Below are 26,619 nucleotides of genomic sequence, written 5' to 3' on the forward strand. Positions count from 1 at the left end.
TGCGAGGAGTTACAAATTCAAAGCACATTCATTTCCAATGCAAAATAGTACTTAAACTTAATGCACTTACTGTTTAATGTATAATATCGAGCAAAGGAATGGTATTGAGTTGAGATAAATGCGTTATTTAAATTTGCTTCAATCCTTGATATAATGTCAATGTAGGCCGCGGCGTAGCTCAGTCGGCTAAGGTGCTTGCCTTCCGATCTGGAATTACGCTTGGGCGTGGATTCGATCCCCGCTTGGGCTGATCACCTGGTTGAGTTTATTCCAAGGCTTTCCGCAATCGTAAGGTAAATGTCAGGTAATCTATGGCAAATGCTCGGGCTCATCTCGCCAAATACCATTTCGCTATCACCAATCCCATCGACGCTAAACAACCTAATATTTGATACAGCGTCGTTAAATAACCAACTAAAATGATCTCAATGTATGGTTTTAAATTATGCATGACTACAGCTCTACTAACTGGATAATGATGATAATAATAATTATTTATTTATATTTACAATAATAATACATTTATTACAACAAAAATATAATAAAATATCTATCAACATTATAAAATGTTAGTATGTGATAAATAAAAATAGAATAATTTTAAATTACTCAATCTGCAACAAAGAAATCGTGAATAATTATTTATTTCATGCTTGACATGTTGTTTTCATTTAATCAAAGTAAAATAAGCTTAATACAGGAAAGTGGAGATTGAATTTTAATACTAAACTTAAATAATTACGGCTTCTAGAGAACCCAGAAGTTCATTGTCGCCCTCACGTAAGCCCGCTGCCGGTCCCTATCCTGAGCAAGAATAATCCAGTCTCTACCATCATATTCAACCTCTCTCAAATCCATTTTAATATTATCCTCCCACTTATGTCTCGGCCTACTAAACTTAAATACTTATATGCAAATTTCTTCACATTACCAATAAGTGTAAGCCGACTGAATTGACTCCTTATTATTCATAATAATCAATAATTAATTCAGTTTAGTCAAGTTCTCTCCAACATGACAGGTCCCAGGACATGCGAATATTGTATGTTCTGCAAATTAATGATCTCTTGCATTACAAGCAGGCAGTTTTATTTTGGCCGATAGTTTCATATTTATATTGCATTTGATCTAGATCTTCTCATTTGTGCACCATTATGTATCTCTAATTACTATACAGACGTCCACGATTATGTAAGAACAGGGCCTACAGTCCAAAGCTCCGTCTCGACTCACGCCAGACAAATGGGTCGTCCATTAGCTGCAGCTGGTGCCCAGGCCCAAAGGGACAAGGATATGTTGGGAAAGGTCTGACATGTTCATTCCATAACAATTTTGTATATAAAAAGATCCATTTCTTTGTGAAAATTTTAACAAGAATAAAAATTTACCCTCATTGGAGAAAGCTATTCTAGCTTATTTTTAACACCGTATTTAAGAAAAATAACAAACTGGAGGTATTTAATAAGAGTGTTAATTAACGTTTTCAGCCACAAGTAAGTATTAAGTTTTCGATAATAAACTCATGATTACCTTCTTTGCCTATCACTCATCTCTCCCGGTAATATCGATTTTACATATATCAAATGATAACAAATTTGAAATGGATTATAAATGTTCTTTGAAGGCTATACCACATACATATAAACTTCTGGTCCATTTCTAACAAATGACATTAGAAACCGTTTTTTTGGCTTCTCTACCAAGGAATTATGTTCCATAAATTTATTTTAAACCCATCTCTTGTCAGAACAGAAATTACTCATAAATTCAGGAAAATAAATAATTGTTGCAGTTTCTAACAAAAATTAATTAAATACAATCTTCAGCGTCATCGTACACTTTCAAGAAACCAGCTCGTGTCGTCGTTATTGGTCATAGACGTAGGCCTAGGAAGTAGCGGTGAGAGCATGATCAAGGCACTGCAGAGATATCGAGAAACGTATCACTGAAGCCACGGCGTGTTACCATTCATACTATTATTGTAACATTCATAATTCAATTACTGCAGAAATATCAACAGAGAGAAAAGTAAGGATTTAAGGGGAATTGGACGTTATCGCATGCAAAGTAATGGTAAGAATAGCCTATCTTCAAGCATTCATAAATGTAATACTATATATCACAGCTCTTTCATTTTTTTAGTGATATATGTATATACATTAAGCTTTAAAATGAAAGAAGAATGGTTAATCTAGTGTAAATCTTACCCTTAAATTAATTTTTGAATTTAAACATATTTTTTTATATAAATTCACTACATACCTGTGATTAGGTACACTCTATTCACTTATCCTAGCACACATTGAATTAAAATTTTGGTCACTTACTGCTAACAGATACTAAAACATACCCTACTGAAATTATTAAAATATCTGTAATATTAGGCCTATGGGCATAGGTTTTATACTAATCTTCGTCAATTTTTTTTTAATTTATTGACGGTGATGATTGCTATAAGCCCTATACTCATAATATTACAGATACATGAATAATTTTACTAGGGTATGTTTTAGTATCTATTAGCAATAAGTGGTCAAATTTTCAATTCAATATGTGCTATAATAAGTGAATAGAGTGTACCTAATCACAGACATGTAGTGAATTTATAAAAAAAATTGTGCTTAATTTAAAAAATTAATTTAAGGATAAAGATTTACTCTAGAGTAAGCATTCTTTTTCACTTTAAAGCTTAATATGTATACACACATAGCTAACAAAAATGAAAGACCTCTGATAAATAGTATTATATTTATGACTGTTTGAAGATAGGCTATTTTTACCATTATTTTGCATGCGATAATGACCAACTCCCCTTAAATCTTCCCCACATTGTGATCACTGAACTGATGGAGTTTATTACGGAAGTGCGGCTTACGCGCTTGCGAGAGCATCAATTTTATTCCAATCATTTTATAAGACGAAGCACAGCGAAGCAAAAATAACAAATATTCAAATGCAGCTGAATTAATCACAGAAAAATGGTTCTAATGCATGCCTACGCAGGGCTCAGAGGTTCCCTAGCCGATATTAGTTAAAACGCTATTATTTTAATTTTAAATACTGTTGGTTAATCTTCCATGTATTACTCAAGCAGACCTTTATCATCATCATCATCATCATCATTATACACTCGAGCATTAGGCTTAGTGGCCCATTACGGTCTCATGCAGAATTGCCACCCGTCTCGATTTTTGCTGGACAGTCCCGATTTCGACTTTGTTTTCCCGCATTCTGCCATGTCAGCAGGGTTCATATTTTTGGAACTTTTATAATTTAATTCACTACAGTAATTTTCTCCGTCTTAATCACATGCAATTTATTTAAATGTTTGAACATTCTTCTTTATGGGCCAAACATATTCACGAGCAGAAATTGCAATGTTATAAAATCATCAGAAAAAAATAATTTTTGAGGTTTTATGAAAATGCTCTCTTCTGCCTTCAAAAGACCTTCGATTTCTCTGAAAAAACTGTATATAGAAACTTGAATCGTCATTGAAAGAAAACAGTCGAATTTCTTTCAAAAACATTGAAGAAGCAGCTTGTGCACTAGGAGCTGGCGTCAATTTGAAACAAGGATCCTCCACTCACATCTCACAATATCAGGATTATCATTAGAAAAGAACCAAGGCCATTTGAAAGTACGAAAACTACTTTCCAAGGAAGCTTGGAATTACTTTATAAGAAAGGAAATGATTGATGAATTCATTAGCTGCTGCATAGAGATAGAAGGAATGAGAGTGGCTACAGCACGAGATAAAACGTGGAAAAGAGAAAATGTACTTCAGAAAATTAGGGAATTTTTGGGTCTTTTGCTTCTTGCTGGAGTTAAAAAAAGTTGAGATGTTCCAAAACACAGTTATGGGAAACATGAGTCAAAATAAACATGAAGTTCTTAACGATATAAAGCCTTCTCCATACAGAAATGTACAGTATAGCCAGTAACCTTCAACAGTGTTACGATGGTGAGTTACTTTCTTGAAAAAAAAAGCTGTCATTCTGATTAGTTCTGTGCATCATAACAAAGCTGTAGACAAGATGCATATCAAAATATCACAATTCAACAAATGGTAGTGTAAATGAAAGGAAAGAAAATAATTATCATTTTTTCTGAAATAACAATTAGACGGATCAGTCAATATGCGTGCGAGGATGACGTCGCAACACTCTAAATGACCAGATGACACCTTCTCGATGTCTGGTCAGTATGATGTTGCATTCCTCGGGAATTTAAACCACACAGCAAACAGCAGGTGGTTTACTCTTGATGAGCGGTCAGTATGAAGTACAATTTTTTCACAACAAACAACACAAATATGTGGTTAAATATAGGCCTCCCTACATGATCTGAGCGTTTAGACTGTCAGTTGTCCACACCGAAAATCGCGTTGAAATCCCGCCCAGACTAGTTGGACAGGATTTTGGAAGGACACTTATTTCCTGCCAACATTCTATAAATACTTCGAAATTCATAATCGTCTTCATCGTCTGTCCATAAAGCAATGCACTTTACAACAATTCAGTGAGATAGCATAATGAGATTCATATGGTGTACATTCCATGGTGTATGTCTATAAGTGACGCTGAACATAGTTTGTGAGTGGAATTTGATGTTTAACAGAGGTTTGCGTCCAATTTTGCACATTTCACGTTTGCAAAAGTTTCGCTCTGTTTTCAGTCATTAGTTATTCCGATGACCGCTTCACGGCTGAGTGATATTTGCACATGTCGGGTCTCATGTGTTATGAAATAGTATGCGACGTATTATGGGGCATAAGCTTTTATACCTGTATAGTAAACACTTTAGAAACAGAAAAGTGTCAGCTATGAAATCCATATCGGCAGATAAATGTTCTCACTGCATCACACATTAATGAAAGACATGCACACTAGTTTTCCACGCTGGAGACAAGAGTTCGAACACCAGCGTAAATAAATTCGATTTTGAGTGAATTTTCTACCCAATTTTTATTTTGTCGTACACTTAAGGAACTGGGCTGGAAAAAGCCGTGGCTTGCTAATTTCTAAACAAATAACATATCTGTATGATTTTTATGGAACTTGTAGCACGAACTGTAGTTCGAATTAACCCTAACAAGTCATACTGAGCACATTAAACTACAAGTGCAGGATGAACGCGCCTCAGTCATTTATGTGGCCTCGCATGTTTTCAATTGCATCACTGACACAATCTGGTTTGGATTCCACTAAATTTCCACAAATATTCTTAATTCCTTCATCGCAAAACCAAACTTGAATGAGGAAATAAATCATTTTTTCTTTTGTAGAACAATCCAGTTTTGCCATTTTCCTTTTGCAAATTGGCCACAAGTTCTCAATCGGGTTGATAGCGGGTGTGTTGCCTGGCAGGAGAGTACCTGGATATTATTCTGACTGAAGAACGTAGTAGTCCTTCGAGATGTACAGTATGATATTCAGTATTATGACATGTTACCAGATCCTGTTGAAACACCATTGCCATCCGGAAATGATTTCTGCAGCTGCGGTGAGACTAGTTACCAATACGCAAACATACTTGTCACTATTCATCATTCCCTTGATAGGAATTATTGACCAGCACTTCTTGAGTGAACATTACTTCTGAGGAGATGTTTCGGTGTTCGGTGAAGACGAGCTGATTAAATCTTTTCGGATCCTCTACGGACGTAAGTAACATCTTTTCATTAATAATTTTCCTCGTATGTAATCGTGAAAACTTTGTAACTAATTCAACAGTTCATAGCATAAATACACGTCAAAAAATGACTTTCATACTCCATCGGAAAGTCTATCGTGCTAACAAAAAGGAGTGCGTTATATGGCAGTAAACATTTTTAATAGCCTCCCTATCGATATAAAAAATGAAACTCAAAACATAAAATTATTTAGGGCCAAATTAAAGAAGTACCTAATTTCTCACGCCTTCTATTCTGTAGGTGAATTCATGACATTCAATAACACTTCATGAAATTGATACTAAAACTTTGTGTTGTACTAGTAGACTATATTGTAAATCTCGTCTGTATGTATTTCATCTAGACTGTGACTATAAATTAAGATTTTATAATAGTATTAAGTTTTTTGACTTGTTCCATATTCTAGCTGTAAGCATGTATGAATACCATGGAATGTTAATAAATACAATACAATACAATACAATACAATACAATACAATACAATACAATACAATACAATACAATACAATACAATACAATACAATACAATACAATACAATACAATACAACATGTTGGTCATGAAGTTCAAATTAAGTTTATCGGAAAAAGTGTCCTCTTCCAATCATTCACTGTCCAGTTTATATTTAATTTTGCCCCTATTAAGCATTTCTTGCACATATTAGGGGTGCAGCTGGCAGACCAACAATTAAAGAAAACGCTGAAAATTGTTATGATCGGACTAATTTGCATGCTACTGTATTTTTGAGGTAAAGTTTTCAGCAGTGAATAAAACAAAAGTTAAATCAAAATCTTAAATATTTATAATATGCGAGTCTGTTGCAAATACTGAACCAAGAGACTTAAACCTTCAGCAACAAGATACGAAATACACGCAATGATGGCAAGAGATTAATGTTGGTATGTAACATATGTACATTGATGTTTAGGCTTACACATTTTCCAATTTCGGAATTAAAATTTTCCTTTGCAATTTTAGCATCTGGCAAATTTTATAATGTTTCGTATGTAGACCTAAGCCTGCTATAAAGTTCTTATGAAAATACAGGACACTTTTACTATCTACTTTTTTTTTTGGTAAGGAAATTGAAGTTAGAAGTTACAAAAAATATATTGAGTGAGATTGAAATAAGGGAGTTAAGAAAGAAAGAACACTACTACTTTCAAACAATGTTCTTTTCATGTCAATTTACTTACGTCACTTGACAGTGCTTTGCACTTATCTTTTTGTTTAACAGTAGCCTACGTTCCATAGATAGTTAATTCATATTTGCCGACTTCAAAATCACACATTTTCAAACATTTATACAAATAAAAATAGTAATTTAAACATTCACTTATGACAAACTTCAGTTACAGAAATGACAAAGTTAGATTAAAATAGGCGACTTCTGTGCGTCCCAACAAAATTACGGGGACGCCGGACATATAGGCGAAAAAGGCGACTGTCCCGTTTTTACGAGACGTGTGGTAAGCTTATTCGTATGTCCAATAGCCTGATTTAACATTCTGTAACACTTCAAGACAATAAGTTACCCGTAATAATTTATTGAGAATCTGTAGGAACTAATAATTAATAATATTAATTTTTGATGAGATATCATTCTGTGAAATTATGGGAAAAGTGGGCCAACGCATGTAAGTAAGCTCAAATTTTAGCATGTTATGAAAGATTATGAGAAATAAGTAACAAATACCGAACTCAAAAAGTTTAGAATTAGGTCTACATATCTATTGCCCAAGAGGTCACAGCGTCTTCTATTTGATGAAGCTTTCATCCGACTCTACGGGAGGAAAGGAGAGTCAAAAGTGCAATATCTACTTACGTGTGCAAGTTGGTCGTCCACAAACGTTCGGATCTTTCAACGGGTCTGGAAACAGAAAGCAGGAACAGTATGAGACACTTACGGTATTTGTGCAAGACAGCACCTTTCGCTGTGCCAGTCATGTCTTATAACACGGATACATGGAAACAATGATAGGAAAATATTGAAAAAAAAAACGGAAATAATATACAAACTGCAGAGGCTAGATATAGAGTGGAAGGTAACCTTTTACAATCCTTCACACACATAACAGATCATGTCATTTGGGAACGTTTTGTCAAATAATATTTTTTCATACGACCAATACTTTTTGTAATATTTCGAGAAAACGAATGCTGCAACGTTGTAGACAGTAGCAGTGTTTACTTCGCGAGATCATTGCATCCCAGCATACTGAATGCCGCTCCAATCGTCTACTTGGCAGGGGTTTTGAGAGGATGTACACACATACCATTTTGTAAACAAAAACATCTGTTGAGAATGCAGTCAAATCAAAATTTATGTAATCGTAACATGTTAATTACGTGAACTATGTTATTCGTTATCTATCATGAAACGTTCGTTATTGTATAGTTTCAGCACTAAATTTAGTACAAACAAACACGTAGTTTCCGTTACATTTTAAAGCAATTTCATCAATAATACAGTAGAACGAAAAATTAGGCATAAAACAAAATTAATCCTCTAAATACAGTATTATTTTACACTGAGGATCACACAGTTGATGTCACTCCAACTCAATCACAATACAACGTTCGGAAGAAATAAACAACTTTGAAATTAAATGAAAATAATACACATTAATGTCAGGTACACTGTTAAATTTTGTACACATTTTCTACAGTGTCTTTTTATTTATTTATTTATTTTAAAAGTATTGTTCAAAGCGTCCACCAGTTGCGTCTCTACAACTTTCACACTCCTGATCCAATTATCTGTCACGGTATAAGCGAGCAGCTGCAGCGGTATTGTGACCAGTTTCACCATAAAATTTTTAATTATGGTTTATTTAAGGACGCTCGCAACTGCACAGGTTATATCAGCGTCGCCGGTGTGCCGGAATTTTTTTCCCGCAGGAGTTCTTTTACATGCCAGTAAATCTACTGACATGACCCTGTCGCATTTAAACACACTTAAATGCCATCGACCACGGCCGGGATCGAATCCGCAACCTCGAGCATAGAAGGCCAGCGCTATACCAACTGCGCTACCGAGGGCAACGTTTCGCCATAAATTAATAACATGTCCAGATATTCACGATTAGAAAACTGTGGCATCTCGTTGTGTTTCAACTGCTTCGAACTGCAACTAATGACGAAGTGAATGTAAGCGTATCGTCCTCTCCGTACACCTAGCTCGGCCACATGGTTTGCGTATGTAAGAAACAGTGTTGGCAGCGTGTCATAGCCCTGTTTCCATGCAATGTGTACACGCCCATTAACGCGATTTATTCGAAATATGTGTTATTGTCCATGCAAATACTACTGTAATATGGCCATACATAGCTTACTCTATCATTCTACACGAGATAAAAAATCCAATTTTGAGCATTTTCATGAAAAACTTAATCATAATTTCAAGTTACAAAATACCATTTTTTTGAAAACCGCCCTTCTGGGAACAAAATATTATTAGACTTTCTTGTTTGTCATAATTCGAGATATCATATCCCAGAAGGATTGTGAAAGTTTACTTTCCACCCTGTATATGAAGAATTGCTGGCCTTATATTTACCGGTATGTATGACAAATTGAGAGTTCAAGTATCGTAGTTGAAATTCTAAGAATAGAGGAACATTACATTACAGCTAAAATTGCTTTCTTCATGTTCTATTCCGTGCATTTGAAGATCTGCGTAGGCTCTGCCTTCACAATGCATTTTTCAGGCATGTCCGACTTCACATGCTATCAGAGAAATAATCTTATTTTCTCAGTAGGCCTAAACGCGGAATTGGGAAACTAACGTTCTGGTAACGCGCATAACCTACAAAAATAATTTACTCTTCTCGAACTCCATTGTAGACATTTACAGAAATCCTATCTTCGCAAATAAAACTCGTAAACTTGTCTATTGCAATATGCTGTTTACACATGCAGTGCTGCCTTCTAAAGCATTAATGTAAACAGATCTGGCAGCATATGTATTGTTGCTCGAACGCCAAAAAATGCGAGAATTCAAAATGTCCTACATGAATCCGTTCGACTTCACCCGCTTTTACCGGCACAAGACACAAGTAAGATTTTTATCTATCCTCTGCTATAAAAGAGGAGTTCACTATTCATAATTCCGTCATCATTTCTCCATTTCGTTATCATTGCGTAGCATTCCCCGATCGCCGGCTGGCCTAGGGACGAGTGGGGTCGGTTGCCTGCTAGAAACCTGGATACACAGAGAACCTTAGTGTGGTCGGCCGGTGTAGGTTTGGGAATGCGCCACTAGAAGGTTAGCGCAATAGATCTAAACAGGTCGCAGTGCTGGGCCATAGTGCCCCCCCTCCGTAAATTCCATTCCATTCCATTCCACGACTATTAATACATTACGGTCTTCAATGCACTGCCTAATTAGCTTTAAGTTTTGATGGACTCTGAGAAAAACTTCGGAACAGAATTAGACAAATTTCTACTTATACTTTCTACGTAACTAATGAATTAATCTGCTTGCTATGTACGGGCCCAGAAACAAAATTTGGGCCATCTGAATTTTTTCAAGTTCCAGATATAACATGCTGCTCATACTCAGTGCCCAAATTTTGTTTCTTGGTCTGTACAGTTGCTGTAGGATGAGTTTTGAAAGCGTGGTTAGGAAAAATGACATAGAATCGAAGTTTGGTACAAGAAAGAAAATGTTAACGGAAATTATCAGCTCAAAGCCAGCAGGTCGGTTTTCCCATTTTTGCGTACACCGTTCTGCTAAAGATGTTAGTTGGGTTCGAAAGGGGGAAGGCCGGAAGGGAACATAACTTACTAGTGAACACACAGAATGGGAAGATGTGACACACTCACAACGTTGCTGGGTTGTTGCCATCTTGTACAGTAATCAATTCTCAAAGTAACTGATTCTCTTTTCATGACTGTTTTAACGCTTGCACTTGAAATACTTGGTGTGAGGCGAGCACAAGCAGAGTAAATCTTAGAAAATGGTGGTTTCTCCTCCACGTCTTACACTTACGTATGAAAATTTTAAGTTTTTTTTACGTTACAAATTTGTCATTACAGAAGGCCATTAAACTCATTTGTATATTTTGCTTCAAGGTAAGTATTATTATTGAGATTAACAAAAAATATCAAATCAAAAGTCTGGAGGCACAAAACTAAGAGTTAGCCTATTTTCTGTATCTCCAGACTAGCATTCTGGTTCCTCAGCCTCGAGCTAGTGCCTTGAATTAATTTTACTAGTCAAGGATCAGAGTTCCAGGTGTCACTTCGAATACATATTCCGTGTTTTTGTTTTCGAGACACGTAACTGAAACACACGACATACGTGATGGGAATGTTTGTGTAGTGTGATTCAATTTTCATATTTTTTATGTTATTTCAAGAGATCGAACCTCCCTATCAAACCTTACATAATGGTTATTAATATTTTAGAATCAATACATCGAAAGTTTCTTTTGTCTTGTTTCCGAATTACCGATTTTCAGAATTATTTTCACTTACCTAAGGATGCAAAATATCCTAGAGGGTAAACAATTTTTATCTAAGGTTCATTTGAAGCAAAGCTATTCAGCAACCACTGCATAATAATAAAATAATTGTGCAATAGAAAATATTGTTTCACTGTTACAGTTGTGATTTACTCCTACGGCCTTTCGACCCAAGTCCGCGATTACCTGTCATGGCGTGTTGCTTCGTCCATCCCTTCATCCATCCATCCAACCACCCACCCATCCATCCATCCATCCATCCATAAACTGAACTTACCAAATAAACCCACTCACACCTAGAATGTCAAGGCGCACTAAGAGAGTCAAGCTCATATTTACATCCGACTTCTTTTAAAGAGAACTTACTATAGAGAATTTACTCGCCTTTAGGAATTTTACTTTAATCCAATAGAATTTTTATTACTATAATTCTGTTACACAGTGGGATAGGACTAAGACACAGGCTCTCCTCTAATGAATTAATGTACCAAAAATGAAGTGAGTAGTCTGAAGACGGTAACTGATGATTTTCTTGGAGCTTGCGATACGAGATTGCGGTCTCTATACAATTTTTGCCACTTTTTATTCTCAGATGCTTGCACGAAAAATATTGTAAACACATTTTCACTCGAAATCTGCTTTCAGTTCCGTAGCGAATGAGATAATTATGGCTTGACTAATCCGTGTCTTAGTAATGCACTGAAGTGCCCCAAAGTTACTTGTAAACATAACGTCGGCGGTCTACTACGCGTTAAGAGTTAATAATAATAATAATAATAATAATAATAATAATAATAATAATAATATATATATATATATATATATATATATATATATATATATATATATATATATATATATATATATATTATTTCGAGGTTATCATGATGCAACAAATGGGTGTTGATCCATTTACTGTTTTCATCTTAAGAATATCGTGGCCGCTAAATGCTTTGTTATGTCGTCATGTCCCTAAAAACTAGATCATGGATTTAACCACCACCACCACCACCACCACCAACTTTATAATATATTTTGAAAAACTGGACGCGATTGTGAGGAACATCAATAAGAAAGTAGAGGCACACGGAACATAGACAAGTTATGCAACCAATCTCACTGGAAAGGAAATAAATTCCCCAATTCCCTGCCGAAAATCGAACACAGGTCCATCAGCTTTCAGATGAATTGAGGCATAGCCAGAACTCGTACGCAATTTTAATGATTTCGTAAGATATAAAATAAACACGCGGGCTATTCATTGGTTACGATGGATGAGTGTAATAGAACAGATTGTTTTTTTTTTCGTGATAAGGGAACGATGATTTAAATCTAATATTAACGAAAGAAACCGTCTCGCATCCCCTTGGCCTTGTCCTTGTAACCTGCCAGCTGCGTGCTGCAACGAACTGACAACTGAGTTACGTAAGTTCATATCATTTATAGGAAAATGAGGCTATTAAAGAAGATGGATTTAATTGCAGCGCATTAACAAGTTAACTGCTTAATGCCGCGCATCCTATCCGCGAGTCTCCACGGTCCCTCCATCGCGCACTTCCTGTGCCGAGGTGTTCTCCCAGCGCATGCGCCCCGACGTCCGCGGCACACGTTGGCTTCTCCTCAGACTTGCATTTTATCACATCGCCAAAAATCTGACATAGGTTAGAGAAGAATCTTCGGTGATATCAAGATGCAAATAGACATAAAACTTGACACTGTTTCTTGTCGTGAATATGGTGACTTATGAACTGAAGTTCATCTCGCCCTTCCAATCTCCTAAGGGATAAGCAAGATGAACCTTACGAGAGCAGCGCAGAAGGATTTCGGCGAGTCCCTCCGGGAATAAAATAGACCAGGCACGTCAATTGATGCCCACAGGAGCAAGCGCGCGCTTTAGAGCCCAGGAGAGCCTGAGCGCTTTACAGCGGAAAAGAAAGAGACAGACGAAAGAGGTGGTATATGCCGCTTGGTCGAGCTATATTGAGAGATGGCCAGCACTGATTCAATAGATAAAGGGAAGAGAACTTATTAAAACCGTGTCCATGTTAATTTTTAGATTTGCCTGAGAAGTATAAGTGCATTATAAGAATGTAAGTTTTAATTTTAATGCTCATTTTTCACTAGTTTGATTTTTTTATTCAAAAGAAATATTTTCTCAAATTTTCGTATAGAAAAGTGAAATTTTCAGGTATAGGCCTATTTATTTAGTAGCCTTACAGAATGTTTTCGTAAATCTAATAGACCGTATATACGTATTACTGAACATAGTGTATTGAAAATTTTGAAAATATTCGCATGGAAATTGTCTGTAAGGAAATGAATTAACAAAGCAACTACTGTTACATCATAAGCAAAAAATACGTGCCCATGTGTTGTAAAAATGTCAGCTCTAAAGCTTCAGCAGATTTCGAGAAAATAATTTAATATTCTGATGATAGGAAGTTGCTCACAAATATCACCTTAAAAGCATAATGCGATAAGAGTTTTGTTTTGTAATATTAGTTACACTAAAACAGACACAGTACCTAGGTAACTTTGCTTTGTACTGTAATATTGTTTTGATTAGTTTATTGATTACCTTTGTAAGGCTAAAGATACCATCAATATAAATTCCAACTTACCATGTCATACTCAATCTCTTTCTTTGGAATATCACTTTCTTTAATGAATGATGTGTTTCATCCACTTAATACAGTATAATATTATACAACTATGGAATTTAAGTAACTATTCCTTCTTAACTCTCTATTATGTTACTAAGATTTAAAACACAAGTGCAATATTAAGAAATCAGTGTTAATACTTTTGTTTTACAGACAATATAAATACTATTAAACAGAAAGAAGCCATATAAAAATAACGACATAAAATTTCACGTTCCGTTTGAAGTATGTGCACCACTGTTTTCTTAATCCAACAGGTTGCTTATTCATATACACAACCCTTCCTCTTTCCATACTTAGCGCTTGCTGCCCGCGCACGATGTCAAGGTCAGAAAAATGCGCTTGCTTTGACATCACTGAAATAGACTAAAGAAAAATTGAACAGTCATCTGCCGTAAAAATCTACTAAATAACTGTTCCTTATGAATCACTCTCCATTTGACATATTCGGCAAACAAACCTCTATTTCATCAGCACATCACCTACCAGCAAGAATTACTTTTTAGTTCAGTTCTCCCTCGCTTCTAGACAGACGTTAGAGAAACTCCCATCATAGTACAGAACATTTGCCCGAGACGCATACTTAATTTCTATGGAAATAGAGCAATCTTCACTTCCCTGTCCGGATTGGAATTGCAATACTCTGAGTTTGTAACCCCATACACCACAGGTCGTGAATACTGTACTGAGTTGTACCGAAGACAAACATAAAAGGGTCAACGCGCAGAAGTTTTGCATTGGAGCACGTGTTGCAAGACACACCATTTCTCGTTCGTATTACACTGGTCAACAATGAAAATGTTTCTTGCTCAAAAATAGCTAATTCTTATGTATTTCCACCTGCTGAATTCAAAAATCACTATAAAAATGACATATTAGCTCTTGCTTTGTAGATAAAGTGACATTTCATTTTTTTAGAGTCAACATTTTCAGTTTGGGGGAAATTTGGGGAAAATTTTGTTTTGGGAGTTGGCACACCTGTCAAATAACAAAAAACAAATATTCTTCAGCTGTTTGTAAGTTACAAACATAGGTATTGTTGCTGTCACTGTGAATTTCATATTGTTTCTGCTGTAATTAATGCAGAATTTCTGGTTTGGAAGTGTTTTTAAAGCGTAAAATTTGTAAAAATGCCACGAAAATTGTGTGTTTGAAGTAGAAAATGAAGACAGTGTGGAACAAGAAGAGGAACCCAACAAGCCTTCCACATCCCAGGACCCTGATTTTGAGGAAAAAAGATGATAAACAGCACAGACTGAGTCAAGCGGAATTGAATGATCTCATTAGAGACCTTGACCTGTTAAAGGAGAAGGCAGAAATTCTAGGGTCTAGACTACAGCAATGGAATCTTCTCGAACGTGATGTCAGGGTCTCACAGTACAGACAACGTCACAGGGATCTGCTTCCCTTTTTTTTTTTGTTAGAAGAAAAACAATCTTGTTTGCTGCGACATTAATGGCTTGATGAAATGTTTGAATTTGAACCATGATCCAATTGAATGGAGGCTATTCATAGATTCCTCCAAGCTTAGTTTGAAAGCTGTATTACTTCACAATGGCAACCGTCTTCCTTCTATTCCTGTTGGTCATGGAGTTCACATGAAGGAGATTTATGCAAATATGACAGCCCTCTTCGACTCAATCGAATATAATGAACACAAGTGGAAAATCTGTTGTGATCTAAAACTCATTGCTGTACTCTTAGGAATGCAACTGGGGTACACAAAATATTGCTGCTTTTTATGTATGTGGGACAGCAGGGATAGGAAATCACATTATATTCAGGCAGACTGGCCTGCAAGAAATCATAACCCTAGCGAGAAAAATGTTGTTGCCGAGCCTCTCGTGGACCCAAAAGACGTTCTTCCACCCCTGCATATTAAGCTGGGTTTGATAAAATATTTAGTCATAGGTATGAACGAAGAAGGACAGGCCTTTAAGTACGTAAGAGAGAAATTTCCGAAATTAAGTGATGCCAAAGTCAAGGAAGGTATTTTTGTCGGGCAACAAATTCGAGAACTTGTAAAGGATCCTGCATTTGACCAAGTTTTGGCGGGGAAAGGAAAGGAAGTTTGGGAGTTATTCATGGATTTTTAGGCAACAAAAGAGATGATAACTACACTCAGTTGGTGACAGTGCTCCTGCAAAAATACCATCAACTCGAATGCAAAATGTCCCTTAAAATCCATTTTCTCCACTCCCACCTAGACTTTTTCCCTCCTAGTTGTGGAGCTTTCAGTGATGAACACGGAGGAAGGTTCCATCACGATGTTTCTGTTATGGAACAAAGATATCAGGGCCGCTGGAATGAAACAATGCTTGCGGATTACTGCTGTCTTTGTGTAGGGATGCTCCGGAACTCACTCACAAGAGGCAAGCTAAAAGACGACGATCTCATGAAGCCACACATGATTCTCTTCAGACCCAACCATCTGCCAGGTATTCTTCCATCAATTTAGAACTCTTAGAATGTAACTGCCATTAAAAAAAAAATTAAATGCACTTTCAATGTTGTTGGCATATGTAATTAAAATGTATCGTTTTCTCTTAATCCGTTAAACTGAAATACTTCCACCTATTGTGTATCACAGAAACTAGAGCTAAGAAAAATTTTTCATTATCATATTCGTTTTTCTCAACCCAAAATTAGTAAGAATTGACTCATGAAGTGCAAGAAACATTCAAAAAACAATTTTTTGTTGGCCAGTGTTATCTTCCGTTGTAAGGTTAAGGTGAATGTAAAGGTTTCCCCTTTGCTCCATGAAGAAGTGCATGCTTTCATGACCTCGGCACCGCGCCCCTTGCACTCGAGTCCGGGGCCGTTCTGGAAAGATCCCATTACCACCCGGGATTGAACCCGGAACTTTCCCCGCCACAGCTAGTTGCTCCACCACTGAGCTACCCGACCGCCCAATCTCACATTATAAAATTAAATTAGTACACGTAAACACTATGTTACAGCTAAATGTATGTGAACATAAGTACGAATTCTATTAAAAATTTTGTGTATTCATTTAAAAAGCGAATATTACGTGCAAATGTGGTAATCATTTTATTCCTCCACCATGTATCCTTCTACCTGCCTTTCTGAAGCATTCCGAATGAAATCCCACACATCAACCCGCGAATTAGGTTAGGTTTCCTCAGAGCACTTTCAATTTGTCTATTTTTCACAAGATCGCTTCCGTCTGCAGAGAGAAAACTGTTTTCTAGAGGCATAAGTTAAAAAAAAAAAAAACGCAACGACCCACACGAAAATAGCCTGAATAGTTCTGATGAAACGAGCACTTCACAGCGACATTAAGTTCCACTCTTCTGGGAAATAAATTGTATTCATGCTGAATAATTTCGAGGGAAAAATTGTTCCGGAGCCGGGTATCGAACCCGGGACCTTTGGTTTAACGTACCAACGCTCTACCACTGAGCTACCCGGGAACTCTAACCGACACCGATCCAATCTTTCCCTCTATATCCACAGACCTCAAAGTGGGCTGACAACCGTCAAGCAACCAACTTCGAGTGCACACTAACTCCGTGTGACTTGAATTGTGGTTTTATGTTAACGAACAGTGACGTGTATTATGCACTTTGAGGTCTGTGGATATAGAGGGAAAGATTGGATCTGTGTCGGTTAGAGTTCCCGGGTAGCTCAGTGGTAGAGCGTTGGTACGTTAAACCAAAGGTCCCGGGTTCGATACCCGGCTCCGGAACAATTTTTCCCTCGAAATTATTCAAATCAACTTTACAGGGAGTTATACTTGAAATCTTGATTTGTATTCATGCTATTACATAAAATTGTCCTATAGATTTAAAGTCTTCACATCCGAATCTGGACTGCCTTCGCATCATCATAAACAATGGGTCTGTCCTGGTCGATCCTCGGTTTCATCTAAAATCTTACTTCGCCCCACTGAAAGTCACAGCACTTACCACCAACGTACTGGATTTGTGTTATGGAGTCTGATCAGGGATGTGCAAGTCGGACGTAAAACACAGAAAAACTAATATATTTAATAACAATGTTAGAGAACACGATACTTTAAATAATCTGAAATACTTCTACACAGACAGTAGACACCGACAAATCAGACAAGACTCACGCTCGTAACCGCTTGCCGTCAGGCTTGAGTTTCGGTGAAGCTACAGAGCAAGTTAAAAGTTAAGACTGGCCCATTCAGCCGGGGTTTTATAAGCTTAGTCCAGGAGAGACCCGAGAAAGCCTGCCTGTATGCTCGTATTATAGAGTGACTTGCATTCACGGAAGCCAGTCTACTCTGGTTAAGATGAAACAGTACTAGTTTGAAATCTAAGTTCGTTGGCTATTTAGTCACTTCAAAAAATCTTTATTTTCTTGTCCAACATGGCATAAAATTCTTGATTAAAGAAATATAGTTTTACAATTTATTGCACTACAGAATTTCATAAAATAATAAGATAAATATTATGCATTTCATTTTTCTGCAAAGTGTAGCTGCCTCAAAAAATAACGGCAGATAGGCCCTAATTCTTGATTAAAGAAACACAGTTTCAGAATATGTTGCGCTACAGAATTTCATAAAATAATAAGATACATATTATACATTTCATTTTTCTACTAAGTGTATGTGACTCAAGAAATAACGGAAGATAATTCTTGATTAAAGAAACACAGTTTTACAATTTATTGCGCTACAGAATTTCATAAAATAATAAGACAATATTATACATTTCATATTCCTGCAAAGTGTAACTGACTCAACAAAATAGTAACATTTCGTAACTTGTGACTAGTTGGGAAGAGAAGAGAAATATGTTGAAAAGATATTGGTAACAATTATTATGAATATCAACAACTATTATAGAAAAATATTTAATTTTAACTTTCTTCTTATCAACAATTAAAAGCCTCATCAATACTTTAAAGTGTATAAAAGTTTTTCGTTCTTCAGAATATTGATTTGCTATTTAACTTCTGAGGGACAGATTTCTTTTTATTTATGAAGCTGAAAGTTTGAATGGTTTGCATTAAATTTATATTACTACGATGAAAAGGAAAGTGCAAGTCATTTATAATAATTGTTGGCATTTAATGGATATATTTTTTCTTTAGACATCATCCTGATTGTGCTGTATTTTAATTGTCTCGTAATAATCTCTTTCTATTATCTAATATTATTTGAAATATATTAACATTCTATGTATTTTAGTTTAATTCTGCTACACAGTTTATTTCAGTGTTTAATTAATAGTTCATAGTATTTTGTTGTTTAATTTGTAAGTAACTTTTGTATACATGTAACTCTCATCTCAATCAAATTGTTGGATTCTTTGTAAGTTCATGCATATGTATATACACTTTTTGCTGGTTGAGTGGAAGAGAAGGCCTTACGGCCTTAACTCTGCCAGCTAAAATAAATCATTATTATTATTATTATTATTATTATTATTATTATTATTATTATTATTATTATTATTATGTTGACGAGAAATAGTTTTCTTTTCTTTATTAACGATACGTTTCAGAAGACAACAAATTAAGTTTTCAGTAGTTTGTCTATATCTGTAGGCTTCTTGTCAGATTTGAATGACTTTGTTGATATTTATCATGCATCTGAAAGCAGCACAGTCTGGCGCAGGTCGACGGAACCCAACAGTCCTTTCGGGTCACTCTCAGGACTGTTTGGGAGTCACGTGCAACCACACTGCCTGCCTGCTTGTGAGCGAAGGTTGCAGGCGGGCGAAATATACTAAGCGTAAGCCCGCTCACGGACGTAAACAGTCATGGGCAAGCCTGAGAGAGATTTTGCCTGTCTCTGCCCCCACCACCACCACCACCACCACCACCACTCCACATTTCGTTGTTTTTCGCCAAGGTGTTGGATTTGTCAATGGTACTTTTTCATAACAATTCAGGGTAAATGAACTTTTGAAGAAAACATGCGTCTGGACTTCGTGAACATAGTTGTCACTGACAAGGGCTCCGTGGCTGAAAAAGTTTGAGAACCCCTGTTATAGAGTATTTCAAACAACTTCAATATTCACTGTAGCAAACAAATGGCAAAGTGAGGATTTTGACTATTGCAAACAAGTAAACATGAAACAACTCCCGGCTGTCTCTGTGCTTGGAACATGCAAAACGTTTCCTCTGCATACGAGCAGTGTGTTCTAACCTGCTTATCAAGAACTAGTCGGTTGTACCAAACCGTCCGAGTGTGCTTCAATCAACCTGAAAGAGTTTTGTTTGCCTTAGAGCTGTAACGTTATGCATTATTTTAATACCCTACCTTCAATAAATTAATTTTTCTACTTCATCATATTATTTCTAAACAAATGGAACGCACTGATGCAACATAAAATAAGTACACAATTTTTTAAAGATGAAATTATTATTTTCATATTTATATTGGAAACAATGAATTAAAGATATTCTTCCCACAATGAAAAGGTATTTGTAGCCCGTGGGCGGAAGCTTCCCAGAGTTGAAAATAGGAAACTAAAATTCGGGTAAATTCCCAGTATCGCTCATGGCATTTAAAAGGCTGCATATTCACCACAGATGCCGTTACTTTCGGCATCAGACTTCGACAGTTTGAGAAATTTTGCGGCATGCACTTTTTTAAAAATCGAACTGGTGTGAAATTTTAGGTTTTCTTAAATTCCCAATTTACAATGAAACAAATCGGCAGTGTTGATAAAATGATTCCTCGCTACCTGTCACTCACTCTAACATGAATTTTATATACTCAGTACGCATATTATGAAGCTCATGAAAGTATCGAAATGTAGAGCTTTAATGTAAGTAAAGAACGTAAGACTGAAGTAACAATACTGTATGTAGTAGGTGAAAATAGTGATTTAGTCAAAATAATCATATTGTTTTATACAATACATTCCCCCCGGCCATCAGTGAAGAATGCGTGAAATCCCCAATTACTCTAAGACGGAGTGATAGTGTTCACGCTAATATACTGCATCTATGAAATTTTAATATTCTTCCGTTTCAATGTAATAACCATTCCTCAAGTATACGAAATCTTTGCAATAATATAATTCGTGGTGAAAAGGAAAATGTGTTTTTACCCTTAGTTTATTCTGAGTAAATCCGAAATCCTGTTGTATCTGACGACTTTACCGAGAGAGAACTTTCGACTAATTTACTTACTGACTTGTTGGAACTTGAACCTGGATATCCGGAGTGGAAAGTCTCTGCTAGCAATGTATTGTAATCTGATTAAATTATTAATCGAATTACGTAAACATTAGAGCGTTAGCATGAACACTGAAGTATAAAAAATGTGTCCATTTTGAGCCGACACTTGCTGACACTAAAATGACGAGGAAAGACTAATGATGCGATGGAAGTGTAGAAATGGACTTAAGTATGAATATAAATGCCTCCTCAACTCAAATAAGAAAAAAAAAATAGCAGAGAATAAACTAAACAGCAGGAAAAACTTTCAGCAGCGATTTGTAGGCTATAGTGCAAAACTTACGATATCATCTCACCTGGCACATTCAATTTGGTTAAAGTTCAGAATGCCCGTCTACATAGCGTGGAACGTCCAAGATAGGATTGCCACTGCTATTAGGGCTACTTCAGTACTAGATCTTGTGCTTTATGAACATTTTTAGTACACTAGTACTTTTTATTCAAATCTAGTACATTTTATGAGACACACCAGGAATTTATGAAATTCTGTAACTGTAACTTTTAAATGAAAAAAAGCTATAGCGAATACATGTTTCCAAATTTAACAAACTTTGTGAAGGCAACGCAGTTTCTGCCAGCAACAGAACGTGTGATTTCTACTGTTAGGCTACCATAAAGAAAAATAAGTTGCGGAACCATCTCCAAATTCCCATGAACAACAAAGTAAAAGTTGAAACATTCATTTGCCCAAAATTTTCACATTTTCGAAGAACTTCCTGCCCTTGACAAATCACCAAAGGCTTAGTTGAAGACTGAGCTGTGAATTTTATTATACACTATACAGTATATATAAATTACACTCAAGTTCGACCAGATACATTTTATTAATATTCTTTCAAGTCTAGTTTAAAATTAAATTATCAAAATGCATAACTCAGCAAAAGTGAATATTGTGAAATGCCTACAGTGCAGTGCGAGGTGAAGAGGTGTATCGATATCAGAGGGTTTTCATTGCTACAATTCGTATTATATTCTTGACTGTTTCAGAGTTATACATTATGTGTTTGGTTAAACTACAGTCTTTAACCTGTGTGTGCTCAGCTCGTGCACTTCCCAACTGGCAAGCAGCCTACTGCTGATTATTATATTAGTCCCATGCATTACGCATTTCACATGTACAGTCTTAGAAAAGAGTATTGTCGCATAGATAATTTAGATAGAACGGGGGCAGTGCGCATGATCAGAGGACGAGCGACCTGGTTCACAAGAGAACGACTAGTTGAGGTAATGAAATTAGTCTTGTTTCGTTGTATGTCTGATCATGCGCACTGCCTCCTTTCTGGGATTTGAAAAGTATCTGTGCGACGACAAAACGTTTTTCTAAGACTGTACATAAGAAAATTAATGTAGGCACGTATATTTCTGTAAAAATGCTGCTTTAAGAAAATAAATCTTGAGAGTACGTTTTTGCTTGATTTAGTATATTTATAGGGAAATATTCAGCATGAAAAATTTTTGCCTGGTTGGAAACAAATCACAACAATTCCCTGCCCACGCTTATAAAAAACATAATTTTCAAAATTCACTAAGTGCTAATGCAGTCAGTGATTTCAGAGTATCTACAAGTAAAACAGACAAACTACAGTTCCAGGAAACATATGTAGATTTATTTGGGATCCATCCTTTGGGTTACGTGTCCTGTGTCGAATCAAGCAGTGATTGCGTGTCACAACGAAAAGTGTTTGTACATGACCAACACAAGGAGAAAGCACCGCAAAGGGTTCAATTTTGGATAAGATTGCGTGGGTATCAAAGATCAGTATGATCGTATATTTCTCATGTCGCCACAATTAAACGCAGGTTCCTCGTGTGGTTAGGCCTGGATTATTAGTCAGTTCTGGGACCCGGATAGAAGGCTCTATCTTTCTGTAAGGGGTAAGAATAGTCACGCCAAGGGACAGGGTTCTGAATGGGCTGCATTATTGTAAAAATTTCGCCCACTACTTGAAGAAAACTTTCGTCGGAAGTTACGTTCGATTTGTGAACGAAATAGCATTTACACTGTCGAAATGGTACGGACAAAATAAAGCTTGTATTGAGAAAACACGTCAGTTCGGATAGATCATGTGAGCGGCATCAACAATGATTCCAAAGAAAGCTGCAGTTGTGAAATTTTGATAAAAGAATTCCAAGGGGTAAGATCCACACATACATTACCGTAGTCATCCACAGGGACGGAGGACACAGCGGAACGCAGTTGATGCTAAGCTGATGGCAACAGTATCGAGTTGGTGAAGTTTTGTAACAGAATCGAATGGAGACAAGAGACAATGTATTAATGTATCAGGATTTCTTTTGTGAGTGCCAGTGGCTTCATTTTGAACTTACGGAAATGGAGGCAATGCTGAAATTAAAAAAGTGATTGATACAATCGATCCAGCACGCCAAATATTTACTTCTCAAGTGTCTTAAATCTTCTACTCTTTATTCCAAACAATAATGGGACAATGGTAGCATATAAACAGTGAGAATTTACCCAGAATAGGAAAACACCATTTTTTTAGTTGGTTATTTAACGACGCTGTATCAACTACGAGGTTATTTAGCGTCGATGAGTTTGGTGATAGCGAGATGGTATTTGGCGAGATGAGGCCGTGGATTCCCCATAGATTGCCTGGCATTCACCTTACGGTTGGGGAAGACCTCGGAAAAATCCCAACCATGTAATCAGTCCAAGCGGGAATCGAACCAGCGCCCGAGCGCAACTTCAGACCGGCAGGCATGCGTCTTAACCGACTGAACCAAGCCGGTGGCTGGTAAGCACTAATTGAAACAATCGCTTCGTAAATAGCGGTCTTCACATTTTAGAATTGAAAGCAATTTTTTTACGAATTACAGTACAGCGGTGTTGTTTAAAGTTATGAATACAATATTTAAGTAGTCAATGTAAAGTTATAACGATTTTAATTTCAAATATCTAAATTTCATTTTAAAAATTGATAAAATATTTGACTAAATTTGCATAAATTATCTCATAGCAATGACTTTGAATTGAGTTTCGGATTCATGCAGCAAAGAGAGTAAAAATTGTACCATGTGCTACGCGACGCAACATTTCATTTTATTCCAAACCCGCTGGCTCGTATAGAACACTTCATCGAATGGAAAAAAAAGAATGTGGACGAGTTTCAGGTTAATGATCTTAGCACACGGAGCCCAGAAACATGTTCAAAAAATGTAACTGAGGAGAAAATTAAACTGGAGGAGGTTGGATAATTGTGTTATATCTTTTGAAAATGGACAAATAACTGGAGTCAGAGCCTTCAGTCAGTTGGCAGATTTGTTTCGCTACCCAGACCAAAGGAAAGAGAGATGCTGTCGGAACTTGTACAGGCAACATGCCCAATACAGTATTAATACAATTCCTAAATTCATGATGCTCAAATGAAACGCATCAAGACTTCATTAAGAGATGGAAATTCCTTTTCATACGTATGCAGAGTGGACCGTAAGCAACGTCATTCATTTCAGGGGGTTAATCATCGAGATATTTCAAACAAAAAATTTAATACAGTTTTGCTCGTTTTTTGCTTCTTTTTCGAAATAATTTTTTTTACACGAAACATTTAATAGGCTAAGGCGCTGCCTGCCGATCCGGAGTTGCGTTCGGGGGCGGATTCGATTCCCACTTGAGCTGATTACGTGATTAGGTTTCTTCTGAGCTTTTTCCAACCGTAAGGCAAATGTTGGTAATCTATGGCGAATCCTCGGACTCGTCTCGCTATCACCAATCTCATCGACCCTAAATAACTTCATAGTAGACACGGGATCGTTAAATAAATTAAAAAAAAGAAACATTTCATAGCGTGTTTTGGGAAAGCCATTAATTAATATTGACATTATGCTCTGTCAATTTAATGTGATCCGAACGAATGTAACATGCAAAATTCATTTGCAGATCGAAAAGTTACATTTGTGTCAGATCAAATTTCTGCACATTTAAAGGACAAACCAAATTATCTCATTTATTTATTACCCTAATAGAGTGCTCTCTTAAATAGAGCATATAGGGAATTAAGTCAATAGTTTTCCTAAAACACGCTATGAAATGTTTCATATAAAACAATTTTTGTCTTCAAAAGGAAGTAAAAAGGAGCAAAACTGCATTAAACGTTTTTGTTTGAAATATCTCAAGGAGTAATCCCTGAAATTACTAACATTACTTAAGGCTCACCCTGTATAACTATTCTTGCGAATGGTAATACAAAATCTTACTGATACACAATATATCGCGGCACAAATGAAGAATGGTAATACACAATCTTACTGATACACAACATATCGCGGCACAAATGAAGAATGGCAATACAAAATCTTACTGATACACAATATATCGCGGCACAAATGAAGAATGGTAATACAAAATCTTACTGATGCACAATATATCACGGCACAAATGAAGAGTCTCAGATTTGGGCGCGCTTCCGAACAGGGGCAGCGGCATTTCCCCTAAGGTTAGAGCCCAGTTTAGGTGTGTGTGTGTATTAGTTGAAAAAAATGTCATATACGTATGCGTCCTATTCTCAATACTTTCTAGTCCATAATTTTCAATTAATACACACACACACACACACACACACACACACCTAAACTGGGCTCTAACCTTAGAGGAAATATCGCTGCCCCTGTTCGGAAGTGCGCCCGAAAAGAGTTGGCGGTCAACGTTCAGAATTCTTCTTGTATAAAATGAGAAACATTACTTCGTTACTTACTTGATTCGGTCTCTGTGAACCGAAGCAGAAACACGACGGCAGCGAGCAATACAAGAACCACCCCGTTCGACTCGCCCTTCCTCCGAGGATGAAAGTAGTCGGGCCTGGCCATCGCGATGGCGATGGCAGATATCAGCACAGCACACGGCGCGAAGCAGCACTGATTGAGACTGATTCGGCTTCCGCGCGGCCCCTTCCATCCTGGTCAAGGGCCGCGGCCGGCAGCTTGATTCAATAGATAAATAAGAGGAGTTCATAGTTCAGACACGTCACGTCGCGTCATGTTGATCGACCTAGTCACTTCGCACGCATTCCGAGAACTCGTAGTTTCCATAAGACTTGTTAGAAATTGATCCAGCCCAGATTTAGTTCTCATTCTTATGATCATCCCTTTACAGAAGTTCGGTACTTCCAACAATCCTACAGTCAAGGACCACATGAATCAATTTCTATTTTCACTGTTCTCATTTCTCCCCAGCAATTCAATGTTTTAGCTTTCAAAATCGAAAGATTTTTCCTAAGGAACATCAATTCTACGAGCGAAACGGCACAGAAGTCCGTCCATTGCTACGCATCATCCGTAATTTATATCAAAATAATCCCATATGACACATTTCTTTATCGCGATATCGTCTCGCAGTTTGCTTTTTTAGCCATCTGTCCGAAGACAGGTTTGAACCTCATAAGTGATACCAACAAGGCACCACTCGTGAGGTAACTAAGCCAGGCGATAATGGGCTATGGTGGCCAGTCCCTTTCTCCTCCAATGCGTATATAGCTGACCAGTAACATATTACACTAATCAGATTTGAGATGTACAGTATACAAACAATTGTTCTTTCTCTGACGCATAATCAACTGAGATGTAGCCTGCTGCCTGATGCATGTACAGTC

General features: G+C 36.7%; 1 protein-coding gene across 2 annotated transcripts in view; it reads right to left on the reverse strand.

The window, feature by feature from the left end:
* Apoltp (Apolipoprotein lipid transfer particle) overlaps nt 1-25,917 on the reverse strand; it is a 194,418-nt gene extending 168,501 nt beyond the window's left edge. The window contains exons 1-2 of one of the 2 annotated variants that reach the window (XM_069836782.1): nt 25,726-25,917; nt 7,520-7,564 (exon numbers count right to left, since the gene is read on the reverse strand). In XM_069836782.1, the coding sequence (XP_069692883.1) occupies nt 7,520-7,564; nt 25,726-25,837 (157 nt within the window). In that variant the 5' untranslated portion in view covers nt 25,838-25,917. The remainder of the gene's footprint in view (nt 1-7,519; nt 7,565-25,725) is intronic. The other variant, XM_069836783.1, reaches the window with a different exon arrangement.
* Nucleotides 25,918-26,619: the final 702 nt, after the last annotated feature.

The sequence above is a fragment of the Periplaneta americana genome, chromosome 10, assembly GCF_040183065.1.
Source record: "Periplaneta americana isolate PAMFEO1 chromosome 10, P.americana_PAMFEO1_priV1, whole genome shotgun sequence".
NCBI classification, from domain to species: Eukaryota; Metazoa; Arthropoda; class Insecta; order Blattodea; family Blattidae; genus Periplaneta; species Periplaneta americana.